Source organism: Pterocles gutturalis, unplaced genomic scaffold (genome assembly GCF_000699245.1).
Source record: "Pterocles gutturalis isolate BGI_N339 unplaced genomic scaffold, ASM69924v1 scaffold36404, whole genome shotgun sequence".
NCBI classification, from domain to species: domain Eukaryota; kingdom Metazoa; phylum Chordata; class Aves; order Pterocliformes; family Pteroclidae; genus Pterocles; species Pterocles gutturalis.
This window is the reverse complement of record NW_010134506.1, coordinates 3,482-24,699: the sequence shown is the minus strand read 5'-3', so window position 1 is coordinate 24,699 and position 21,218 is coordinate 3,482. Positions and strand designations below refer to the sequence as shown.

Sequence of the window (21,218 nt, the reverse complement as noted above, 5' to 3'; positions counted from 1 at the left end):
ATCATGTGCTGTAGAGCAAAGAGTGACAATAATGCTGTTTATTTAGCCTTCAGAGCTATTTAATGGAAAAGTATATAATTTCACAGTTAATTTTACATATTGGTAAGTGGTTTCTGCATATATATTTTTCTGTGCAGGTCAACTTCTATGTAAGGGTGAAGGCGATTTATACCCTGGGACACAGTGTATCTCTGATTGCTCTTACAACAGGAAGTATAATTCTTTGCCTTTTCAGGTATGTGTTTTTCCTGAGTAAATATGAACAATGATAAGATGGTTTTAACTTTTGTCTGATTGCTCAGATATTTAGAAAATACATCAGTTTTACACTTTTCTCAAATAGCTGACAATAATGTAATGCTAACTTGATTTTTGCTAGCATTGGTCATATTAAACAATTTCGAAGCACTCACTTCACAAATTTACAGACCCACATAAGAAAGAGTAGTCATTTAGGAATGGATTACATAAAGCATTTTCTATTCAATTATTAAAATCAACACCTTGAATTGCTCTTGAAAATTAGTAGGATGCTGGTCTCAACACTGGACAAGTGGGCAGCCATATTTTGCAGAAGCTTCTGAGTGGTCTCCAGGGGTACTATAATCAAAGGTAACCATTAATTTGTCTAAGTGGGGTTGTAAAGGTATGGATAATTGTGCTGAAGGATAGCGCTGGGTGTGCAATGGTAGGCAGTGTTAGGAAAGGCAGTACAGTCTGTTGGTTTTGCCTAATTTTTGGGAGTTTTCTGAGACTGAAAGCAATCTCCAACTGGTAAAAGAAATTGCAAAATGGTATTATCAGTAACATAGCTTTTCTCAGTCTCTCCACCTTCATGCTTTTATGTGTCACTTCTGCCTGCCTAATAAAATAGCCTTTATACTCTCCTTTACAAACTTCACACAACTTTTCTTTTCCACTCTGCACCAAGAAGAACAAGAAAATATGTCTCTCAGACTTGGTAGAAAAGAAGTGCACGTAATATGTGGAGGACAGCATGTTGTTTGTCAGAGCCTCATTCCTCTGATGAACTATTCCTATGGCAAGTTATGTAAGCCTTTCAGTCTGCCATCAAATTTTCTCAATATTTAAATATTCAGAGACTATTCAGAGCAGATACATAACCCATAATTATATTTTGGAATATCTTTGAAAAAAAATTATTTGAGTCACTCATGGTTATCTTCTTTCTACCAGCAAATACTACAGGCAGATCGTTTTCAAAACTTCTAAAATGTATTTAAGACAGTGTGTTATAGACATCTGGATGTTGTCCATCACCAGAAATCAGTTATAACAAACAGATCAAGAGTTTCAGAGGTACATTCAAAACCTTCAACTTCAGTTTAAATATCCAAGCTGACAACTCCCCGCTCTCTCCTTTGAGTCAGTGGAAAGACCCAGGCTTTTTTTCAGGGGGGAACATAGGGTCTTCTAAGTCTCCTCCTAAAGAAGCCTGTTTATCTGATATCTACAGGGAGTGTAGGGGCCTCCTAACATAGTGAATTGAAAGTTGCAGAACAGCTTATTTCTACATAACACTGAAATTCTAGATCTTACTATAGATCTAACTGTACTTCCTTCAGAGTTACTCCTATATAACAAAAACTTCCAAAAAATGACAGTTTCTCTGAGATATGTTTCTTACCAAGGAGAAAAATATGTATCTCCATCATTTCTATAAGTTGTGATCTCATGTGCATCAACTGTCTGTAAATGTTCCTCACATGGCAGTTTTGTATCATGAGGTAGTCATATCAAAGGAATAAGCATGATAGGTTTTGTTTCATTTTTAAAGAACAGCATTTCTTTGTTATTCTCAGTCATCATGCATATCCCAAAATAAAAATACTTTCTTGCCCACTACCTCCAAAATGTTGGTTTGACAGCCTTGGATCCAACATTTGTTATTTCAGATAGTGAATGGGATGAAGAGCTAATCGTCTAAATCAGTTACTCAAGAAGAATATTTTCCTCCCATTTGCACCTTGCATGTATCTTTTTGAATTCCATAGGAATGATAGCAGTATTTCAGGTTTTTTTCAGAACCTGTTTCAGCAAAGGACATGCGTAACAACAGAAATCACTGGATTTTTGACAACTGCTTTAAGTCCAGCCTGGTATTATGTCCTTTACCAAACTGGGGGCTAGCAACATGGATCTATTATTTATTTCCTTAGAATCACTGTAACTATCCTTGCTTTAGTAGTATCCTTGCTTTCAGAATGGATTATTTAGTGTTCTTCAGTAAAAATCAAAATGTGAAGACTGCTTGGAAGCTACCACTGCACACTGCCATAATATCCTATTGCATCTTCATTCTTTCATTGCTTGTACTTGCTAAAATGCCCTGGCTTCTGACTTATTTTCAGGTGCAGTTCAAGGTGCTGGTTTTGACCAAAAAGATCCTCTAAGCAGTGTGGTTTCTGGGGATTTGTGATTAAAAAGATTATGTTGAATGGGAAGATCATGAAGGGAATGTCTTTTAAGGGAAAAGCCCTTCACATATAACTTACTTGCCGTGAGCACTCGTTCACTTGGAGTAAAAAAATAGGTGAGAACATGTCTGAAATATATCCAGGATAATCAAAGTTTTATTTGCAAGAAAAACACTGGGATGAGTGCACACAAAGGAGGATATAATACTCTGTGTTTATTGTTAGCTTATGTTAAAGTATGGGAGTAATACCACTGGGATCTTTCAGTCTGTGATATTGAAAAGGAGTAAGAGATACTTTATTGGTAGGTTTTGGACAGCCTATAGAGATTATGATGGTGATGATGATGAAAGAAAACAGCAAGGCAGCACTGACAATGTGACAGAGGAGGAAAGGGTAGGCTCTTACTCAAGTTTCATGTTACTAAGAAATGACTGGAGAGTAATAGAAGTCTGTTCAAGAGCTTTCTGTATTGAAATCTAAAATGCCTGTTTTTTAAATCTCTTCTTAGAAAACTTCATTGTACTCGGAACTACATCCATCTGAACCTGTTCCTCTCTTTCATTCTAAGAGCAATCTCTGTTTTGGTCAAGGATGATATTCTCTATTCCAGCTCCAACACAGCTCCCTGTCCAGAGGATCAAACCTCATGGGTAATAAACCTCATTTGCTACCTGGTATAATATTGTTGTGTCACTAAATTTTCCTCCATCATCCTTTTAATTAGGAATACCAAGCTCTCAGTGTAGAGAATTCTGTAGAGAATATAATGACTAGAAAAATGGTCTATTGGAAGTAGCCAGAGAAAGAAGGTTGCAGCACAAGTAAGAGAAGTTAACGTTGTTTTGCCTGTCCGTGAAAGGATGACATATCATCTGTTGAAAAAAATCATGACCAGCTATAGCTCAGAATAAATAAGGCCACTACATTAATCAGCTGAGAGAGTTTAAGACAAACAAGAGTGCCATCAGCTTGGAATGATTAAAGGCAGCTTATCTGGAAATGTTCCAGCAGCTTTATCAGGGGTCCAGGAATTGGACAAGTATCAATGGAGGGAGAGAAATGAGTCAGGGAATTAAGTATTTGCAGGAGCTGTCTTTATTAACTCCTCTGTACTTTCTGGCTATGACAGAAGTGTTGTCATCTGCATTCTTGGCAAGCTAATACATTTACTGCATTTTCATGCATAGGGGTTAAAAAAATCTCAAGTCTTGCTGTTAAAAGACTGACCACTATATGATATTCCCTGTTCTTTGCCTCCGTTGTTTCAGTCAGAAATGCTGCAGAAGAACCCTACAAATATTGATGAATACCTTCTGAATTTAGTTTACTACAGTTTAACCTTGTGAGAAAAAAATGGAAGGAAGGTATTTTTATATTGATGAAGCCATGTTGTTCCAAAGCATAAAGTTCTTAACAGTGACTACCAAGCTGTATGAGTTGGACTTGTTTAGCCTAGAGAAGAGAAGGCTCCAGGGAGACCTTATAGCAGCCTTCCAGTACTTAAAGGGGGCTACAGGAGAGATGGGGAGGAACTCTTAAATCAGAGAGTGTAGTGATAGGACAAGGGGTAATGGCTTTAAGCTGAAAGATTTAGATTGGATATTAGGAGGAATTTTTTTACTGTGAGGGTGGTGAGACACTGGAACAGGTTGCCCAGGGAAGCTGTGGATGCCCCATCCCTGAAGGTGTTCAAGGCCAGGCTGGATGAGGCTTTGAGCAACCTGGGCTAGTGGAGGATGTCCCTGCCCATGGCGGGGGGGTTGGAACTCGATGACCTTTAAGGTCCCTTCCAACCCAAACCATTCTGTGATTCTATGATTCTATGCATTTGTAACGTGGGATATTTCTAATGAAAAGTTAGTTAGTAAGCAGACTGCCAGGGGTAATCAGAAGTTCTGAGGTCCTTGAAAGATTAGTCAGTGGACTCTCAAAATACTGTTTGATTTCTGCAGTTTCTTTTATTTTTCAGTTACTCTTGGCTGCGAAGCCTCATACTTTCCTAATTGAATATGTCCGGTGTTGTGGACTGTTGAGTAACTTCTGTCGCATTATATGCGGGATGATCTGACACCAGCTTGGCAAGGCTGTTTTGTCTTGCATTGGCTGGATGCTACCTTTCTTACGTAACAGCATGCGGAGTTTGCCTCTTTTGTCACATGTTTGTGATGTTCCACAGCTCTGCTGCATGCACAGATGTCTAAAAGCACACAATTCAAAATGCAGTGTAACTAGGTCCTCGATCTGAATGACACAGAGCCGTAATTTTGGCTAAGTCTTTACTGACAGACACCTTTGCTGTTCAACATCTGGAAATACACCTGATGCAGGATTAGCCGTGGGAGGAAGGGAAAATATTTTGATGTGGGGCTCTGGTATGTAAATCGAGACTATAATATAGTGGAATTATTGGAATTTAAAAGATATTGCAAAAATTTTAGATGTTTACTGCTAATCTGGTTATAAGTAGTCGTAAGCATAAAAGCAAATTTCAGCTTGCATTTTGAAATGTTTCGTTTTCTCTGTGTTAAATTTTCTGGACCACTACTGGTCTGCAAGAGATATCCCTTCAGTGGGTGCAAAGTCCAGAGGTAAGACTAGTCTTACCAAATGAGATGACTGAACTAAGCTGTTTCTCTGGACTTCTGTCTTTCTCACTGGACAGTTTATCTCATCTGCTTTAAGACTTCCTCTGAGCATGCCTGTCTCTCTTCATGAGCTGTAAAAGGAGCTAGTTGGCTAGTAGGTGGCTAGCTTTCACCAGAAACCTTGCTTGCAGGCAGCTAAAATTTGGTGAAATTAATTCAAGCCTTTGAGCTCTTACTCAGTTGTCTATATAGGCACATACACAGACGTAACTATAGGCATGTATGTTACTTGGGATGCACTGAGATGTCTGAGACACCACAAGGGGCTGATGGCTACCAGGCAGTGTCTCTACGAGGTCTGTGCCCTTCTGGCTTAACAGCTGGTGACGGGAGTCCTTGAGGGCATCTCACTTCGTAGTAGCCACCTATGTTTAGACAGAGGAGTCAATCACTGAAAGAGTAAGTTACCTACTTAGGTGTTTGGTGTACTTAGAATTTTAACATAAACAGTGGAGGTATGAAGGGCATTTAGAATGGGGAAGGGAGTAAAGCATGCAGAAACTAGTTTTATTTAGTCCATTTTGTTTAGTCTATTCCATTCACCATATCATCACATTTCTCAGCCCAGTCTCAGCAGAAACATTTTTATGTTCAATTCTCGCATCCCAGATTCCTGCTAGGAAGTACCAAAGTAGCAGAAGCCAGCCCATGGAACATCAACAGCACAGATATCTGAAAATTAATTCTGAAGAGCAGCACACAGACTATAAGTATATTGGGACATCATTTTATGATACATGCTTATGTGTTTTGTTAATTAGGAAACACTAAAGCATTTTCTAAAGGGAGAACATAATTTTTAAAAGTCCAGTCAACTTTTTCTTCTAAGTCTACTTAGATTATTCATCATGTAAAGTTATATTTTTCACTCAGTTTCCCATTTAGCCTTGAAAAAATTTATAAAGCAGTTTCTTTGTCCGTTTTTACTATGTTAGGAAGCCAGCTGGGATTTTAATATATTTATTAGCCACCTAGTAGCTGATAATTTAGTCAAATAGCCATTCATTAACTGTTGCAAATGTGTGCATTTATTGATAATCACCATCCTTTACAATGTTTATGCTATGAAATTTTCAAAATTTCTGAGTGAATTTGCTATGAGAGCCATCTAAATAATTTTCTTTTTATGTATCCAGTAGCATTTACAATGTCGCAATTTGCTTGACTGAAGAAAAAAAATTCTACTGGACCTGGATTGCTAGTATTACTAGTATTACAAGGAGAGTTAAGACCTCTGGGATATATTAGTAACAGAATAATGCAGCATCTTTCTGGCAACAACTTTGATCCCTATTCTCATATTTCAGGTGGGCTGCAAGGCTATTTTGGTGTTTTTTCAGTATGGTGTTATGGCAAACTTTTACTGGCTCTTAGTTGAAGGACTTTACCTCCACATCCTCCTTGTGCTAATATTCTCACCCAACAGACACTTCACAATCTACCTGCTGATTGGATGGGGTAAGAACTTAAACATCTTCCAATAATATTTTTTTCTGTATGTATGTATTAGTCAGGTTCGATATTTCATATCAAGGTAGTCATGCCATTTCTGTTGGATGACTCCCCAGACTCACTAGTTCCTCAGTTTGGCTCCAGCGTAGGTTACAGCTGCTGTACCATGGGAGAACATGGGTACAAAACTGATGAAGTATAACTGCTAGCTTGCTCCTTGGCGTGGCTCTGACCTGTGCAAATCTGCACAATGCTCCAGGGTTGGTTGTTCAGGATATAGGATGGTGCAAGAACTGCCACCACAAAACATACAATTCAGGCTGTCCTAATTTGGGAGGAAAAAGAAAGTTCGTCTGCACAGCCACTAGCTATGCTATGCTATTTGCCTTTCTGAAAAGCCCAGTAATATTGTCCATCTGATTTTAAATGTATGTATTCCTTTCATTTCCAGAAAGTGCAATGATATTTAAAGGAGCTCTTTAAAGCTTCTGGTAATAGGTGGTCATAAAATATTTAGGTATTGCTGGGAAATGGGAATAAACTAGTGTGTGGGAATGGTTCCTTATGAAATTATTTACACTTTGGTTTTATATTATAGCCCTTGGAAGTTCATTTGGAATGCGTAACTTGTATTTGTCTCCCTGTAGGTCACTCTGACAACTTCAAAGAAACCTAAGAAAGATGTGTTCTTTGTGCGTTAGTCATTATGGCTGTGTTTTTATAAGAAATAAACGCAATTCCTTGCAGTCTTTGTAGTACATAGCTTACATCACATACATCAGATTGCCCTCTCCCTCCATTCACTGATCTGTTTACTATATACTGGATATTTGGGAAGTAATTGCTTACCAGCATGCTGAACTTTTTTTTTTTTTGTGGACTTATATTTTTGTGATCATCCTCTAAACCTCTTTCGGATTTTTCAGGAATTCCTACCATATTCATTATTACGTGGACAGTGACACGGATCATTTTAGAAGACACTGGGTAAGTGTGTGGGGGGAGAAAGCTTAAAGCCTCCAACTGTGCTAATACAATCCTTGTCTTGGGTATGGTGGTGTTTACACAAAGGTAGTTTGCTGTTCTGAAGGGGATGAGCACAGAACTGAAATTTCAGATATGGCAATAAAGGAACAGACATTTAGGAATTCTTCATCATGCTGTTTGTGCTTATGGTTTATTGGAAAAACTCTAAGGGCAGGAGAGGGCAGAGATAGGTTATGATTAAATTTACCCCTTGAGACCCACATTTAGAGCTATCTGCTTTGGAAGTCAAAATAATACTTAAAATAGCAGTGGGGCTCCTTGGGTTCAGTACTGCAATACAGTGCAGGAGGATGCTGGGCATTCTAATTTGCTAACTAGCAACTCAAAAGATGATTGAAATCTAGATAACTTTGTGTATATCTAAGTTACATTCCCAGAAGTGAAGCAATGTGATGTAAACATATGTAAGATGCACGTAATCAGGTAAAACTGTGACTAACTAGACCCAGGCGTGGCTCCTGGCTTGGGAAAGGGACCTGAGATAAGAATTTAGTAGGAAGATCAGACTTGCTGCTCCTGCTGGTCCCAAGGAATGGGAGAGCATTACTGCCTAGTGGGACAAACAGTTTTCACACTCCTTTTTGTCAACCTGACATATTTTTCAATTGATTCTGTAACTAAACTGAAAAATCATGTCCTACATAATTTCTAAGTTTTCTTTGCAAGACCTCTAACATGTAAACTGAAGGCTAACATCTTTTTCCTTTGTAATTGTGATCATGGTTAGAGGAACTCTGAAGCATATTTCCCTTGCTTAAGATTAATCTTTCGGAGCACTTATTCTCAGAGTATTTGTACCAAAAGTGCTGAGCCACAGTGAAAATTAAATTTTCAAGTTTTCAGAGAAAGTTTCAGGTTCAGTCTCACATTTTCCTAAGCCAGTTACAACCATCTGTAACCTAAATATCCCACAAGAAATTATGTCATTTCAATTGTATCTGTCAGTTGCTTTAGATTTCCTGCTACCCAGAGGCTGGTGTTAAGCGCTTATTGGAAAAGTTGTCCTTATACGAAGTGAATGAAACTAAGCTTGGTTTCCCTAAAGGCCAATGTCCCCCATGATGTCTAACAGTACAGTCTAGTGTGCCTGATGTTTTAGCTGATTTGAGTATGCATATTAAAACCAGGGGAGTAATATTAAAAGCACAAAAAGGTTGATTGCCAAATTCTAGACTAGAACAGGCTTTATTTTAATGTGCTTTGACTTGTATATAAGAAATACTTTTCTTCATAGATCTTGCTTGCAAGATGTTAATGTCAACATCATTTTCCCTCTTTTTTATAGTTGCTGGGATACAAATGAGCATGGTGGTCCCTGGTGGGTTATACGAATACCAATTTTAATTTCTATTATAGTAAGTAAACTTTGAAGCATGAATTATAGATCAGTTCAGCATTGCGCAGTGCATATAGCCATTATTTACTGCTAGTTACAGATAGGAAAGAATTCTGTTTTAATGAAAAGAAATTGCGCTGTAGGAGAAATGTTAAACAGATGCCAAGGCCATTAAAATTTGTTGCCTTCAAAATTTATTTGCCTCCTATTAAATGAGCAGTTGCTTTTATTTGTATGTTGTTCTTTCTGTAATATTTCTGCTGTTTACGAGCCTGGGGGAAGCAAAAATCTAATTATACTTTTCAATGAACTGCAGATTTGATTTTGTGTGTAAATAGATAGCCCTGCAATTGAGAATCTGATATTATTGCAGCCATAAAAAAATTATAGCTGTGTATATCTTTCTTTAATTGGTAGCCTACTGAAATATATATTGAACATGAAGTATTTACAAAAGAATACCATTTGAGAATATTTCCTGGAGCTTTTCCTATGTGGAACTTATTAGAATTACTGCAGTAGCATAGTAAAATTCCTGTTCACTGTGTAATTAAGTTTGGCCATAATATACTATGGTTATAATTCCACATCTGAAAACAGTCACAGGGTAAATTAATACATTTGATATAGATTTTCTTTATTTTTAACAATTTAGCCGGAAAAATTAGGTCATTATTAGATTGCACAAGATTTCAAGAGTCCACATTATGCTTGGCTTGCCTTTCAATCTGTGCCTGCTGAAAATAACTTTGAGAGAACTTCCTATCATCTTCCTCAGAGTGAAATCTACAGTGTTTAAAGAGAAAGCACAGTAGGCAATGTGTGAAATGACATAAGGTAAGGATTCACATAAAATATGTTTTATGATATGAAGAAATGGGCATGCAACAGAACTACAGCATGAAGAGAATATGTGTACCTCAAAGGAGCTGGAGAATGGGGGATGGTCCAGAGTGAAGAAAACATGCTGAAAGATAAAAGCAAAACAAACCACCTGGTGTTTACAGAAAGATGAAACTCTGTTCTCTGAATGTTCAATTTAAATAACTATCTGGTAGACAGCTGAGAATTCATGTGCCAGAAAGAAGTCCTCGACCTGGAAACAGAAGTTGTCCAAGTGCTCATTGGCAGACTTGAATTGCAGCTGGATCTTAGCAGGACTGGGAAATGAGTTGTGAGTTAAGAAGATGGAGTACTAGTCAGTCAGCAAAAGTATATCATAAAACATGGACTAGAGACACTGTTTGAGGGAAAGGAACAGTTGTCTTTTTTTTTTTTTTTTTAACAGTTCTACAACTGATTTGATACAAAGGAATAGTAAGACACAGGGAAACATTTTGTAAATGACCTTTTTAGGCTTGCCGGGTACACATGTGTAGGATCTGCTGTCTCCTTCTGGATATGTTTCTTTTCTTAAACAGCATGTTTTAGTGATGAAAGCAACTAAAGATGGCCACGTGATTCCACAGTGTGTACTGTGTGAAGCTGCTTACTTCTCATCAGATGATTCTTCAGCTGTTTGAGCAACTACAATTTGCATTTGGGAAATTAAGCTGTGAAACGGAGTTCTGAAAGCTGTGATACTCACCCTTTCCTGCTGGATAAGTAATGTATCTTGTAGGAGCGTTAAACTACAACCAGCATGTTCGTTGTGGCAGATAGGATGCTATCCAAACGTACCTCTGTGCAAAGTAGAGCATGCATTCAGAGAGCAAGAGGAGCTAATGAAATGTCATGTAAAACTGGTCACTGATGAGTGAAAAACACTACATTCATTAGAAGATAATTTTCAATGTACGTACACCATCGTAAACCTCAACATTTCTGGTTACCTTCTAGAAAAAAACAGAAGTTGAAGACTCAAATCTTTGAATAATGAGCTCAGTGCTGCATTCAACCGTGAGAACAGATCATCGCAAGTTCTTTGGACAGGTGTTGTGACAGTAGAAGAAAAGAAGAGTAGCATAGAGCCCGATTGTGGGGAAGATGCCGTGAATATACTTTTGAAAGACAGAGGAAATCAAGCAAAGGTTTTAAGGAACAGTGGTTTAACGGCAGTAGACTTAACAGGAAGTCCACTCAGTCTTCATGCCATCTTCACTCTTTTCCATCAATTTCTGTGTTAATTCCAAACATTTTCACTGCTTAGAAGATTGCACTTTCTGTAATGTTATTATCCAACAGTAAACAGTACTGTGAGAGCAAGTTCTGACGTCACTTCTCAAAGCGGGAACAGCTTCAGTTGATTCAGTGTGTCAGAAACCTTCCTTGGCATCTCCTCCTGACAGTTTTGGCTTGAGAAAAGTTGTTTGGCAGGCTTCCACACTTCATGCTGTACACATTTCAGAGTTACTTAATGGGGGGTGACTATTCCAAAGAGTTACTGTGGTGTTACCCATATTCTCCATCTAGCAAATGCCTCCAGAGCTGCCTTCTCCATACTTCCACTCGCATAAACCGCTCTCATTTGGGAAGGAGCAGTGTTCGGGTGGAAATAGTACTTCTGTCACATCAGTAACTGAGAAATGTTTATCTCATTATCTCACATTGCAGATAGTGTAAAAGACTAAATAGTAAGAAGGAAGCAACATTTAAATGATATATGCTCAGGCAACGTGTTCAGACTCAAGAACTTATTGTCAGAAGAAATTAGCCAGTAGAAAAGGTCACCAGCAGCATCTTGCTGTTACTGGACTAAAGAGGCATCATTTGTCATCACTCTCTCCCAGTTGCTCACATTCACTTTATTTTCTCATTTTTCTCTTCTTAGGTGTTCATTGAACAGTATACATATTCTATTTTATTTAAAGGCATTATGCTCAAATGATTTTATGGGACTGAAAAGCTACAATACCAAAAGTAAAATTAATGGGCTCTACTTTTTTCATATTTTATTGAAACACACTATTCTAAATCAGATATATACTTTAAAGGATTTTAACAAATGATCAATTCAATAATAACCTTCGATCAATTAATTTACTCCACTGTAGTAACTCAGTGGCAGTTGCCACCTTTAGATACCCAGTTTCAGCTGGCTCGATTTACAAGCTCAGTAGTGTTTGAAATGTGTTTGAATGTGTTTGAAACAAACTTTAAAGTAATACATGAATGTCAGTCAAGAATGTGAGTCACCTGAGTGTAGTTTTGCAGATAACTTGATGCTTCAGAAACAAAATGGATGACAGTTTGTTCTGTTACAGTAGGGAGTCCTGTGGAATACAGGAAGTTATTCTGCCAGTCCCTGTGCAAGTACAGAATAGAAGATCTTTTCCTTCTCCGATTTTGTGGCTGACAAATATACAATGAAATGGAAGCTCTCTCCTTGTCCACTAAACAGTGCACATGGCAAACTAAATGTATATCCCTTGGTCTGTACACTCTGCTGTGGTAAATCTGTAGATACAATCAGCAGTAACAGGCTTCTGCCTGTCACTTTTATAGGGGACTTGCATCAAGGAAAACTTCCAATTCATCACCTTCATGAAAAATGTATGTTTACTTCAGTAATGGTCCAAATTTTCTAACATATGTTTTTTATTCCTCTTTTCTCAAAAATATTAGATTTAATTTTCCTAATTTTTAATTTAATCCCTGTCAGTTCCTGTTACTTCCCTTCACCTGTCATTTCAAACGAAATATTAAATACAGAGGGGCATGCAGTTGCTATGATCATAGTTTATTTATTAACATCATAATTTGTACTGGCTATGTCATAGAAGACACAGAAATTCATTGATCTTGAAAAGCCTACAGCCAAATTGTTAAGACTGGAAAAAGAAGAGTTCCAGCAATACATCTAGGCAGAGAGAGACAAAGGTTTATAGTAGTGAGGCAGGCACTGTCTGGTTGGGTACCCAGCATCCTGATTTTGGGTTTTGGGATGGGGTTAGTTAAAAACAATAAAATGCTAATTTTCACAGTGATAGAAATTTTTCTCTAAGTTGATGTTTTCTAAAATGTGTGCATTTGAGGAAGCTGTTTATGTAGCTGTAGCTGTGGTTTTTTAGCTTACGTCGTTGCTGTGAAGGTGTGGATTCCAAGTGTTCCCTCACTTTAGTATGGGCATCCTATATTTAGTGTGTGTCTAAACACAAAACAATCCTGCACCAGAAGGGCTGGTGAACGCAAGATGCCAAAAGCCAAAGATGAAGAAATAATGGGAGTGAGACTTAGTATCTACTGTTTTATACTTCAGTTTTCTAGACTGATCAGGGTTTGATCATAACATTTTATGCAATTGCCTCCATTCCCTTTCTTTGAAATAAGATAATATTACTGTTCTATCTCAGAGAGCTGACACAAGAATAAAAATGTTAGACTGCAGGGATTCAGTTCCTTCAGTGATAATGTCTGCATCAATACCAAAGACAAACACAGAGATACTTGTGAGAGGCCCTTCCCATGCTTGGTTGGAGTGGACAGATCACCTATGCAACAATCTTCTCTTCCCCTAATTCAGGCAGAAAATATTAAAAGTCAAGGTAAGAGGCAAGAGAGGGTCAAAACTGTGTGGGGAACTCACATTTTCCTTTGGGCTTCCAGTCATGAATCTATATGACAATTTAGGACAATACTTGATTGCACCAAATCACATCAAATGTCCCATCCTGCTAGGAAACCTGTCGTCAGCTTAGATTTTGGAAGGAGGGCATTTCTGACAACCAGGGCTTTCAAAGGCTTTTGCCAGCCAGACTAGAACCAGTGGCCATGCACAAACTTAGTGAGGCAGAAAAAGACAAAGGGTTTGACGGTGTAGAGCTTGACATGTTCTGGCAGGAGGTACACAACACCTGCTGCTGAGTTGGTTTGTCTGACTTGATAAGCATTTCTTTGTGTTGCGTATTGATTGGAGAAATCAGAAATCACAATTATATTTGTTTTCCTTGCAGGTGAATTTTATACTTTTCATAAGTATTATAAGAATCTTACTGCAGAAGTTAAGATCTCCAGATGTTGGAGGAAATGACCAGTCACAGTACAAGTGAGTCATATTTTTAGATATTATATACAGAACCAAAATTTTCCTCTGTAAGATTTCCTCTGCTGAAAACTGATACCAACAATTGCTGTGACACTATAATTACTTTTAATTCAGAAGTACTTTTTGATACGGTTTTATAAAGGTCTTATCACTATGCTGAAAGAGAGATGAACATAATTTTTTTGTCAAAATAAATTCAATAAAAATACACAATTTCATAAAGACGAACGAGCTACTCTTCAATTTGATTTTAATCTATGAACAAATATGCTGATACGAAAAATATGGTGAGCAATATCTTTCTTTTAATGTATAAATATTTCATTTTGACATAACAAGTTTCAAGATCAAAACACTTTGCTTAAACCTCCTTAAAAACATTGTTTTGAAATGTTTCTTTTCTAAAGTACTTTTAGTTGTTATTTACATAAATTTTAAGAGCTGGAAAGAAGTTATATTGTTCCCAAAAAGTAAAAAATGAAATATAATGTTTTATGTTGATTTAAAATAGCATCTTTATTTTTCAACAGGAAAACAAGTGTTTCTGATTTAGATGAACTTCATTTCTGTTAAGGCTTTCTTCTTTTGTGTTTTGGTTTGAACATGAAATCCTAACATCCGTTGTTTCCACAGCTTTAGAATGAAGAATGTTGTGAGGCAACTTAAATACATTGCTAAAATTGAATTTGTTCTTGATTATATTGCCATATTAGTTATTGTCGTTTATAATAGTGGCTGGATACTGTAATCCAGAATCAAGAGTCTGTTGCAGTAGATCTTTTTTTAACCCAGATGTAGACACTTAAGAACATGAATATGATATTTCAATGACAAAACCTAACATAAACACTGAAAATCCAAAACCATGCAGTAGGCCTTTGAAAATGTGCTCCTGGATAACACCTTTTCTTCACTTAAAAACCACTTAATTCCTGTCCTAAAAGCATAAAAAACCATGGTGTGCTAGAGTAAGCACATCTTTAAAGCCAGGAGAAATAGGACCTTATGTGCTTTGTAAACAATGTGACACATTTGATGCCAAAAGTGAGGAATTCTCATGCGCCACAGCAAAGGTGACACTACTAGATTGACATAAGGTTTTACTTCACAGAGCTACATGGGTCCTTTTTTGTGTTTGCTGCTTGAATTAACTAAATGTGGGAGAACCAAATCAACCTAGATGAAGTTGTGCATTTGCCACATTGTTATTTAGCACAATGACCAACCTATGGGCAGGAAATCCCCTCAAGTGTACTTCTTGAGACAGGAACTTTTCTTTGTTTCCCTGTGGTTTTTATGTATTTGGTGAAAATGAGGCATTCCCTTCCTATCAGTCCCATCATTTTCCACAGTTTACTGTAGCGCTTCAGTGTAATGTGCTAGTTAATAGCAACCTTGTCCTTCATTATTCAGCCCTGTGAATTCTTTGCTTTTAGCATTTGATTGCCTGATTAAGTCTGTATTGGATGGTCTTTAGTCCCTACCCATGGGTACAGTAGATTAACCTCCTCAAGAAATACTGCATCTACAGAGCAAATTAAAGGTCTGGAAGGGTCGTTTTTCAAAATGCAAATGCATTTTCTAAAATACAGAGAAGAATAAGGCTATTTTTTCTGTCCCTTTCCTTCACTGAAATGTAAGTGCAGTATAGAGGAAGTAACATGAACTAGACAAAAAATATTAAAACAAGAATGGAGTGAAAGTGAAATATAAGGCTGAAATGAATGCTCTTCATTCAAGTCACTATTTTTCTTCCCTTCCTCCGTTTCACTTACTTGTGCCTGGTTCCATCCTTTTTGTTGCTGATTTTACTTTTGCTGTGGGTAAGGTTAAGTTGAAATAAAATCAGTTTTCCATTTCACTTGGGAAGCCAGAAAATTTGCTGCCATCATCATCTCCTCCAGTTATAAATGAATATCTTCTGCCAAGGAAATCCTATTTGTCCTGCTTACTGGTATCACCTTTAGAATTGAGGAGTTTACTATTCTTGATAAATGTTGCTGTCAGAACTGATTATTTCCATATAAACAGATGCAGCCTCTGGGACATTATGAACACAGGCAGGCCGTGAAGGCTGACACAGAGAAAATAAAACTGCTTGAAATACCTTGATTTCTGTTAAAACAGTTGAATTCACAACAGCATCCTTTCATTGTTTAATCAAGTTATATTCGTCAAGACAGTGATGAATTATGGAACGCAACATTGTAACTTCTTTAATTTTATCTGATACCAGACTTTCATAATCATGCATGGTTGGCCTTGTATAATATATAAACCTGATGTTAGAGTGAAATAAGTGACAGATAAGGGATAATTAGCAGTTCATCATTTCAGTGCTTTCACAGGCAGTTTGTCAGAGCTACTCTTCTTAATAATTTAAAGTTCTCCTTCCTTAACTTCAGTAGTGCCTTGTGCTAAAATGTATTATGTAACTAACAACATAAAAATTAATGGTATAAGCTTAATACCATCAGCACAGTTATGAGATTTTAGTATTTGGGGGTAAATCTGAAATTGCTGATGAAAATCTCACAATTGAGATTATTCTGGATTACATTTCCAAGGTACTGTTTGCATACTGTGTACATGCCATGTACAGACTAACCATAGAGTTTCACATTTAAAGGATGTGAACATCAATATATTAATTTCAAGAAATAGACTTTACCTTCCGTACAAGAGGATCTTTCCGTATGACTTAGCAAGAAAGCATTATTCCTTCCCACTCTGAACCCTTTATGCCAGATATAAAGCGTCTTGAGAGACCTGACAGCTCATGACCACTTTGTCGAATGTGCTTCTGTGGAAAAATGCAATAAAAGCCCACCCTCAAAAACCATGCCATGAAACCAGGCCGGGAACTGGATTTGTGTCAAAGAGCCAAAGCAGGAGGCAGGTCCTACAGCCTGCTGCTGTCCAGAGGGCAACTGAAAAGGGGTCTTTTGGCTTAGAGAGGCCCTTCAGCCTTTTACCAGCTTTTGAAAGAGTGAAGGTCAGCAAGGTCAAGTGTAACATGGAATTGCACACGTCAATTTATGAGGTCAGTATGTGGCTAATCTCATAGCAAGCCTGAAAGGAAAACGATTTGCAATAAATTACTCTTAATAAGACTGTTTATAACTCTGAAGTCATACAAGGTTTATGTAAACAGCATTGCATCAGGTTCTTATCTTAGTAAAACAAGAGCTTATCATTAAACTCCAGCTTTTTCTTTTATTTATCCAGGAGACTTGCAAAATCCACGTTGTTGCTTATTCCGTTATTTGGAGTTCACTACACAGTGTTTGCTCTATTTCCTGACCGCAGTTCCAATAATTACAAAATAATCTTTGAGTTGTGTTTGGGATCTTTTCAGGTAAATTCTAAAGTTTTTATTCAAAACAAATTTTATTGACCTAGGTTGGTGCTGCCTACTAACTGGGGACCATTGTCTCTTTCCAGGGGTTGATTGTTGCAGTCCTGTATTGTTTTTTGAACAGTGAAGTAAGTCTCACCTTTCCTACTAAGGCTGTTAAATATTGTTTTCAATAAATGTATAAATTCCCCTATAATTCCACTCTAATACATGAAGCTCTTTTAGAAGACATTTGCATTCCTATTTATAGAATTTATATATGTGGCAGTTTCTATGCAGCAGGAGAAATTAATGTATTTGAGTGAAGAGTTAAGAGCTGTTTGAAATCTAATTCCTTGCAAACTGAGGTGTTAGTAAGTGTGTCTTCTGTTATTTTACATGATCTAATTCTATCTCTGTTACAAGCAATGTGTCCTGTGCAAGTGAGGTGCAACAGTTACAGAAATTTATCCAAAACTTGAAACACCATTTTAGTAAGTATTTAGGGGCAATCTTCTGCAAGAATCTAACCCCCAGAATGCCAGCAGATTTTCGTAAGTTCTCGGCATGTAGCAGCTTTCCTAATCTCAACTGAGGAAGATGCAAGGAATTCCTCTCAATATCAGCCACTTTTTAAGACAGAATAGATATTAAACAGCATGCAGTGCCTGACAGGAGGAATCTGTCAGAAGACACCTGCTTGCACAGGGAACTGGCATTCAGGTCTCCTGAGTGCTATTCTGGTCTTTGGTATTCATGAGATGCCTGATTTTGGGCTAATTTTTTGATTCTATGCTTTCAGTGGGTGTGATTAATAGCTAGATACCCAAAGCTACTGTTGCAGCAGAAGTGATACAAAACTGATTGAAAGTGGCCTTGGCCCATCTCCTCCCAGACAGTGTAGACGTAATCTTCACCTCGGTTTTTTAATCTTTGTAAAAACTGTTTTGATGTGCTAGAAGGAAGGGATGACACCCAGAGGGATCTTGACAGGCTGGAGGAGTGGATCCATGTGAACCTCTTGAAGTTCAACAAGGCCAAGTGCAAGGTCCTGCACATGGCTCAGGGCAATCCAACTGAGGGATAAATGGACTGAGAGCAGCTTTGCGGAGTAGGACTTGGGCATACTGGTGGATGAAAAATTGGATGTGAGCCAGCAATGTGCACGTGTAGCTGAGAAAGCCAATCATGTGCTGCATCAAAAGAAGCATGGCCAGCAAGTCAAGCGAGGTGACTGTCCTCAGTACATGAAGGACATGGACCTATTAAAGCGACTCCAAAGGAGGGCCACAAAAATGGTCAGAAGGCTGGAATGTCTCTCCTTCCTATGAAGAAAGGCTGAGAGAGTTGGAGTTGTTCAGCCTGCAGAAAAGGCTGCGGGGAGACCTTACAGCAGCCTTTCAGTGCTTAAAGGGGGCTTATAAGAAAGACAGAAACATTTTTAGGCAAGGCCTGTAGTGACAGGACAAGGGGTAACAGTTTTTGAGCTGAAAGAGGGTAGATTTAGCGTGGGCATAAGGATGAAATTTTTTATGATAAGGGTGGTGAGACACTGGACCAGGCTGCCCAGAGAAGTTGTGGATGCTCCATCACTGGAAGTGTTCAAGATGAGGCTGAATGGAGCTTTGAGCAACCTGGGCTAGTTGAAGATATTCCCCCCAATGAGGGGGTGGAACAAGATGATCTTTAAAATTCCCTTCAAGCCCAAACCATTCCATGATTCTATTCCTAGAGGTCCCCATTTGACAGTAAATAGACGAGGAAAAGTTCCTCATGTGAAAAGAACATTTTCAGCTCATATGGTGCATTTTCTTTGTAACACAGGTGCAAGGGGAGCTGAAAAGAAAATGGCGGAGTTTGTGCTGGAAGCAGACAGCAGGCAGAGATTACAGACTCCACAGCTCTTCGATTTCTCGGAATGGATCAGAAAGCATTTCTCAGCTCCACCGCAATTCAAGGGCTCAGTCATTTATGCAGACAGAGACCACCATGATATAAATTGGCTAGGTCCCCCAAAACATGAAAAACTGTGGGATGTATCATTCATTATGCAGCTTGATGTGATATTTTCTAAAATGTACAGTTTAATGCTTTGCATTTCTACATGTTGGTATTTGGGAAATTGGTTTGTGCAGCCAACCAGGTAATAACAGAGACACCTGCCCCATGGATGCTTTCTGGTTTTTTTAATGGCATTCATATTCTGAGGTTCTCTTGCTGTTTACTATCCACAACTATTCAAAAATTCATTTATTGTAATGGTCCCTTTACCCCAAGATAGTATGGTATCCTCTTCAATGCAGACTGTTTTGGTAGATGTTGAGAAGGTTAAGATGGGAAACAAGAAAATTTCTTACACTTCATTTATACTTAAGGAAACATTTCTTTCCTTAAGGATTCCGAAATTCTTTCCTAATTAGGAAGAGCAAAATATAAATATAGAAATGTAAGACTATAATTAACTGCGCTGGGAGTTAGTGTGCTAATCCAGGAAATCATTAACATTATTTATACAGAGGGAAAAAAAGGTAGTACTTCTTGGCTAATTGCATAAATTTCAGAGATTACTTTCTACAGACTTTGATTCCAATTCTGTTGTTACTTTCAAAAGTGCCTGGTTTTTATGTTTTAGTGCAAAAAGTAGGGCTACCTTTGCAGTCCATATAGAAAAGGCTACTGCAATAGTTTTGATTAAAGCATCATCATTTGTCAATAGTACTATTGCAATCAGCAGTTGTTTTCTTCTGTTTAAAATCAAAGAGATTTGTGTTGATCTTTTATTAAGCAATTTTCTGAAGAGGTGCTTAATTGCTAGAGCAGTCTGGCATAGGATAAACAGCCTTGTATAGCATATTACCCATTGAAAATATAATTTTTATATAATATTTTCATCAAACTGTCTCTAGAACTACATACTTGTCAGCTAAAGCAAGGAATATTGGAATAAAGTTACAACTCCCATTTAAGGAATAATGTAAATTCTCTTAGTTTGATTGTATTCTGTATCAGTCTGAGCTGATTTAAAATTTAGTCTTGACCATGACTCCGGAAAAAAAAAGTTAGACAGAATGCCTAAAAATTACTGTAAAAGGTATAAATTGAAGGAATTCTGAACAACGCCAGATGTTCAAACAAAAGCCTCTTATATAGCCACTTTGAAAAGAAAAAAAAAAAAAAAAAAAAAAAAAAAGACATAGACCTGGCAGATTCTTACAAACATACACAGAACATTTGCACTCTTTAAAAGAAATAAACTCAGTGATTTTCACTTCTCATGTCACGTTTAACCACGTCCACTCTACATAGCAGGTGCGAATAATATATATTTGCACGAGTACCTCTGATCCATTAAAGCAATTGCCCTGATATTTTAGGTAGCAGATTGTATGGAGCTAGCAGAATCCAAGGTCCATAACATTGCCAGGGAAAGGGAAGAACAGCGGCAAGGGCATGTCTTGACAGGCATAAATGTACATTCTTGAAAGTATTACCAGTAATGGGAATATTGTTGGCAGCCATCAAAGTATCCATACACCTCTTGTTCTGATTTAATTTATCTGTTTTTCAGTCAAGCACAATTTATTTTAATGGGATTACTCTAAGGTGATACAAAGTTATGTCAGTCCAAAGCTAGAAGATGCCCATGGTTCACACGAGTACTGCAGAGCAGGTAACTCCGTGCATGTTACGTGACACTAAAGGTTACATGGTAGGTATCATTTGAGTTAAACAATAGTCTCTTGATGAATTGACACTTTGACAAATTTGACTTTAAAGAAGCTATTGATCATGATCACCTACAGGCATTCAGAGTGTTTTCTGCTGTCACTTGGTGAAGTAACTGAGATTCTGGAGTGAAGTAGGCTGGCCAGGGACAATCCCAGGGGGTCTGAAGATGTGCCCTGACACCTGTATTTAAACTAAATATATTCCCAAAGGCTTTAGACTCAGAAACCAGTGCTAAACTCCAATATTT

At 37.7% G+C, this 21,218-nt stretch overlaps 1 protein-coding gene across 1 annotated transcript in view; it reads left to right on the top strand.

Moving 5' to 3' along the window:
* Nucleotides 1–19,585, top strand: part of VIPR2 (vasoactive intestinal peptide receptor 2) — a 51,546-nt gene extending 31,961 nt beyond the window's left edge. The window contains exons 5-13 of the mRNA XM_010081623.1: nt 138–235; nt 2,950–3,091; nt 6,394–6,544; nt 7,465–7,525; nt 8,871–8,940; nt 13,814–13,905; nt 17,134–17,263; nt 17,350–17,391; nt 19,067–19,585. Coding sequence (XP_010079925.1) covers nt 138–235; nt 2,950–3,091; nt 6,394–6,544; nt 7,465–7,525; nt 8,871–8,940; nt 13,814–13,905; nt 17,134–17,263; nt 17,350–17,391; nt 19,067–19,240 — 960 coding nt within the window. The 3' untranslated portion in view covers nt 19,241–19,585. The remainder of the gene's footprint in view (nt 1–137; nt 236–2,949; nt 3,092–6,393; nt 6,545–7,464; nt 7,526–8,870; nt 8,941–13,813; nt 13,906–17,133; nt 17,264–17,349; nt 17,392–19,066) is intronic.
* The last annotated feature ends 1,633 nt before the right edge of the window (nt 19,586–21,218 follow it).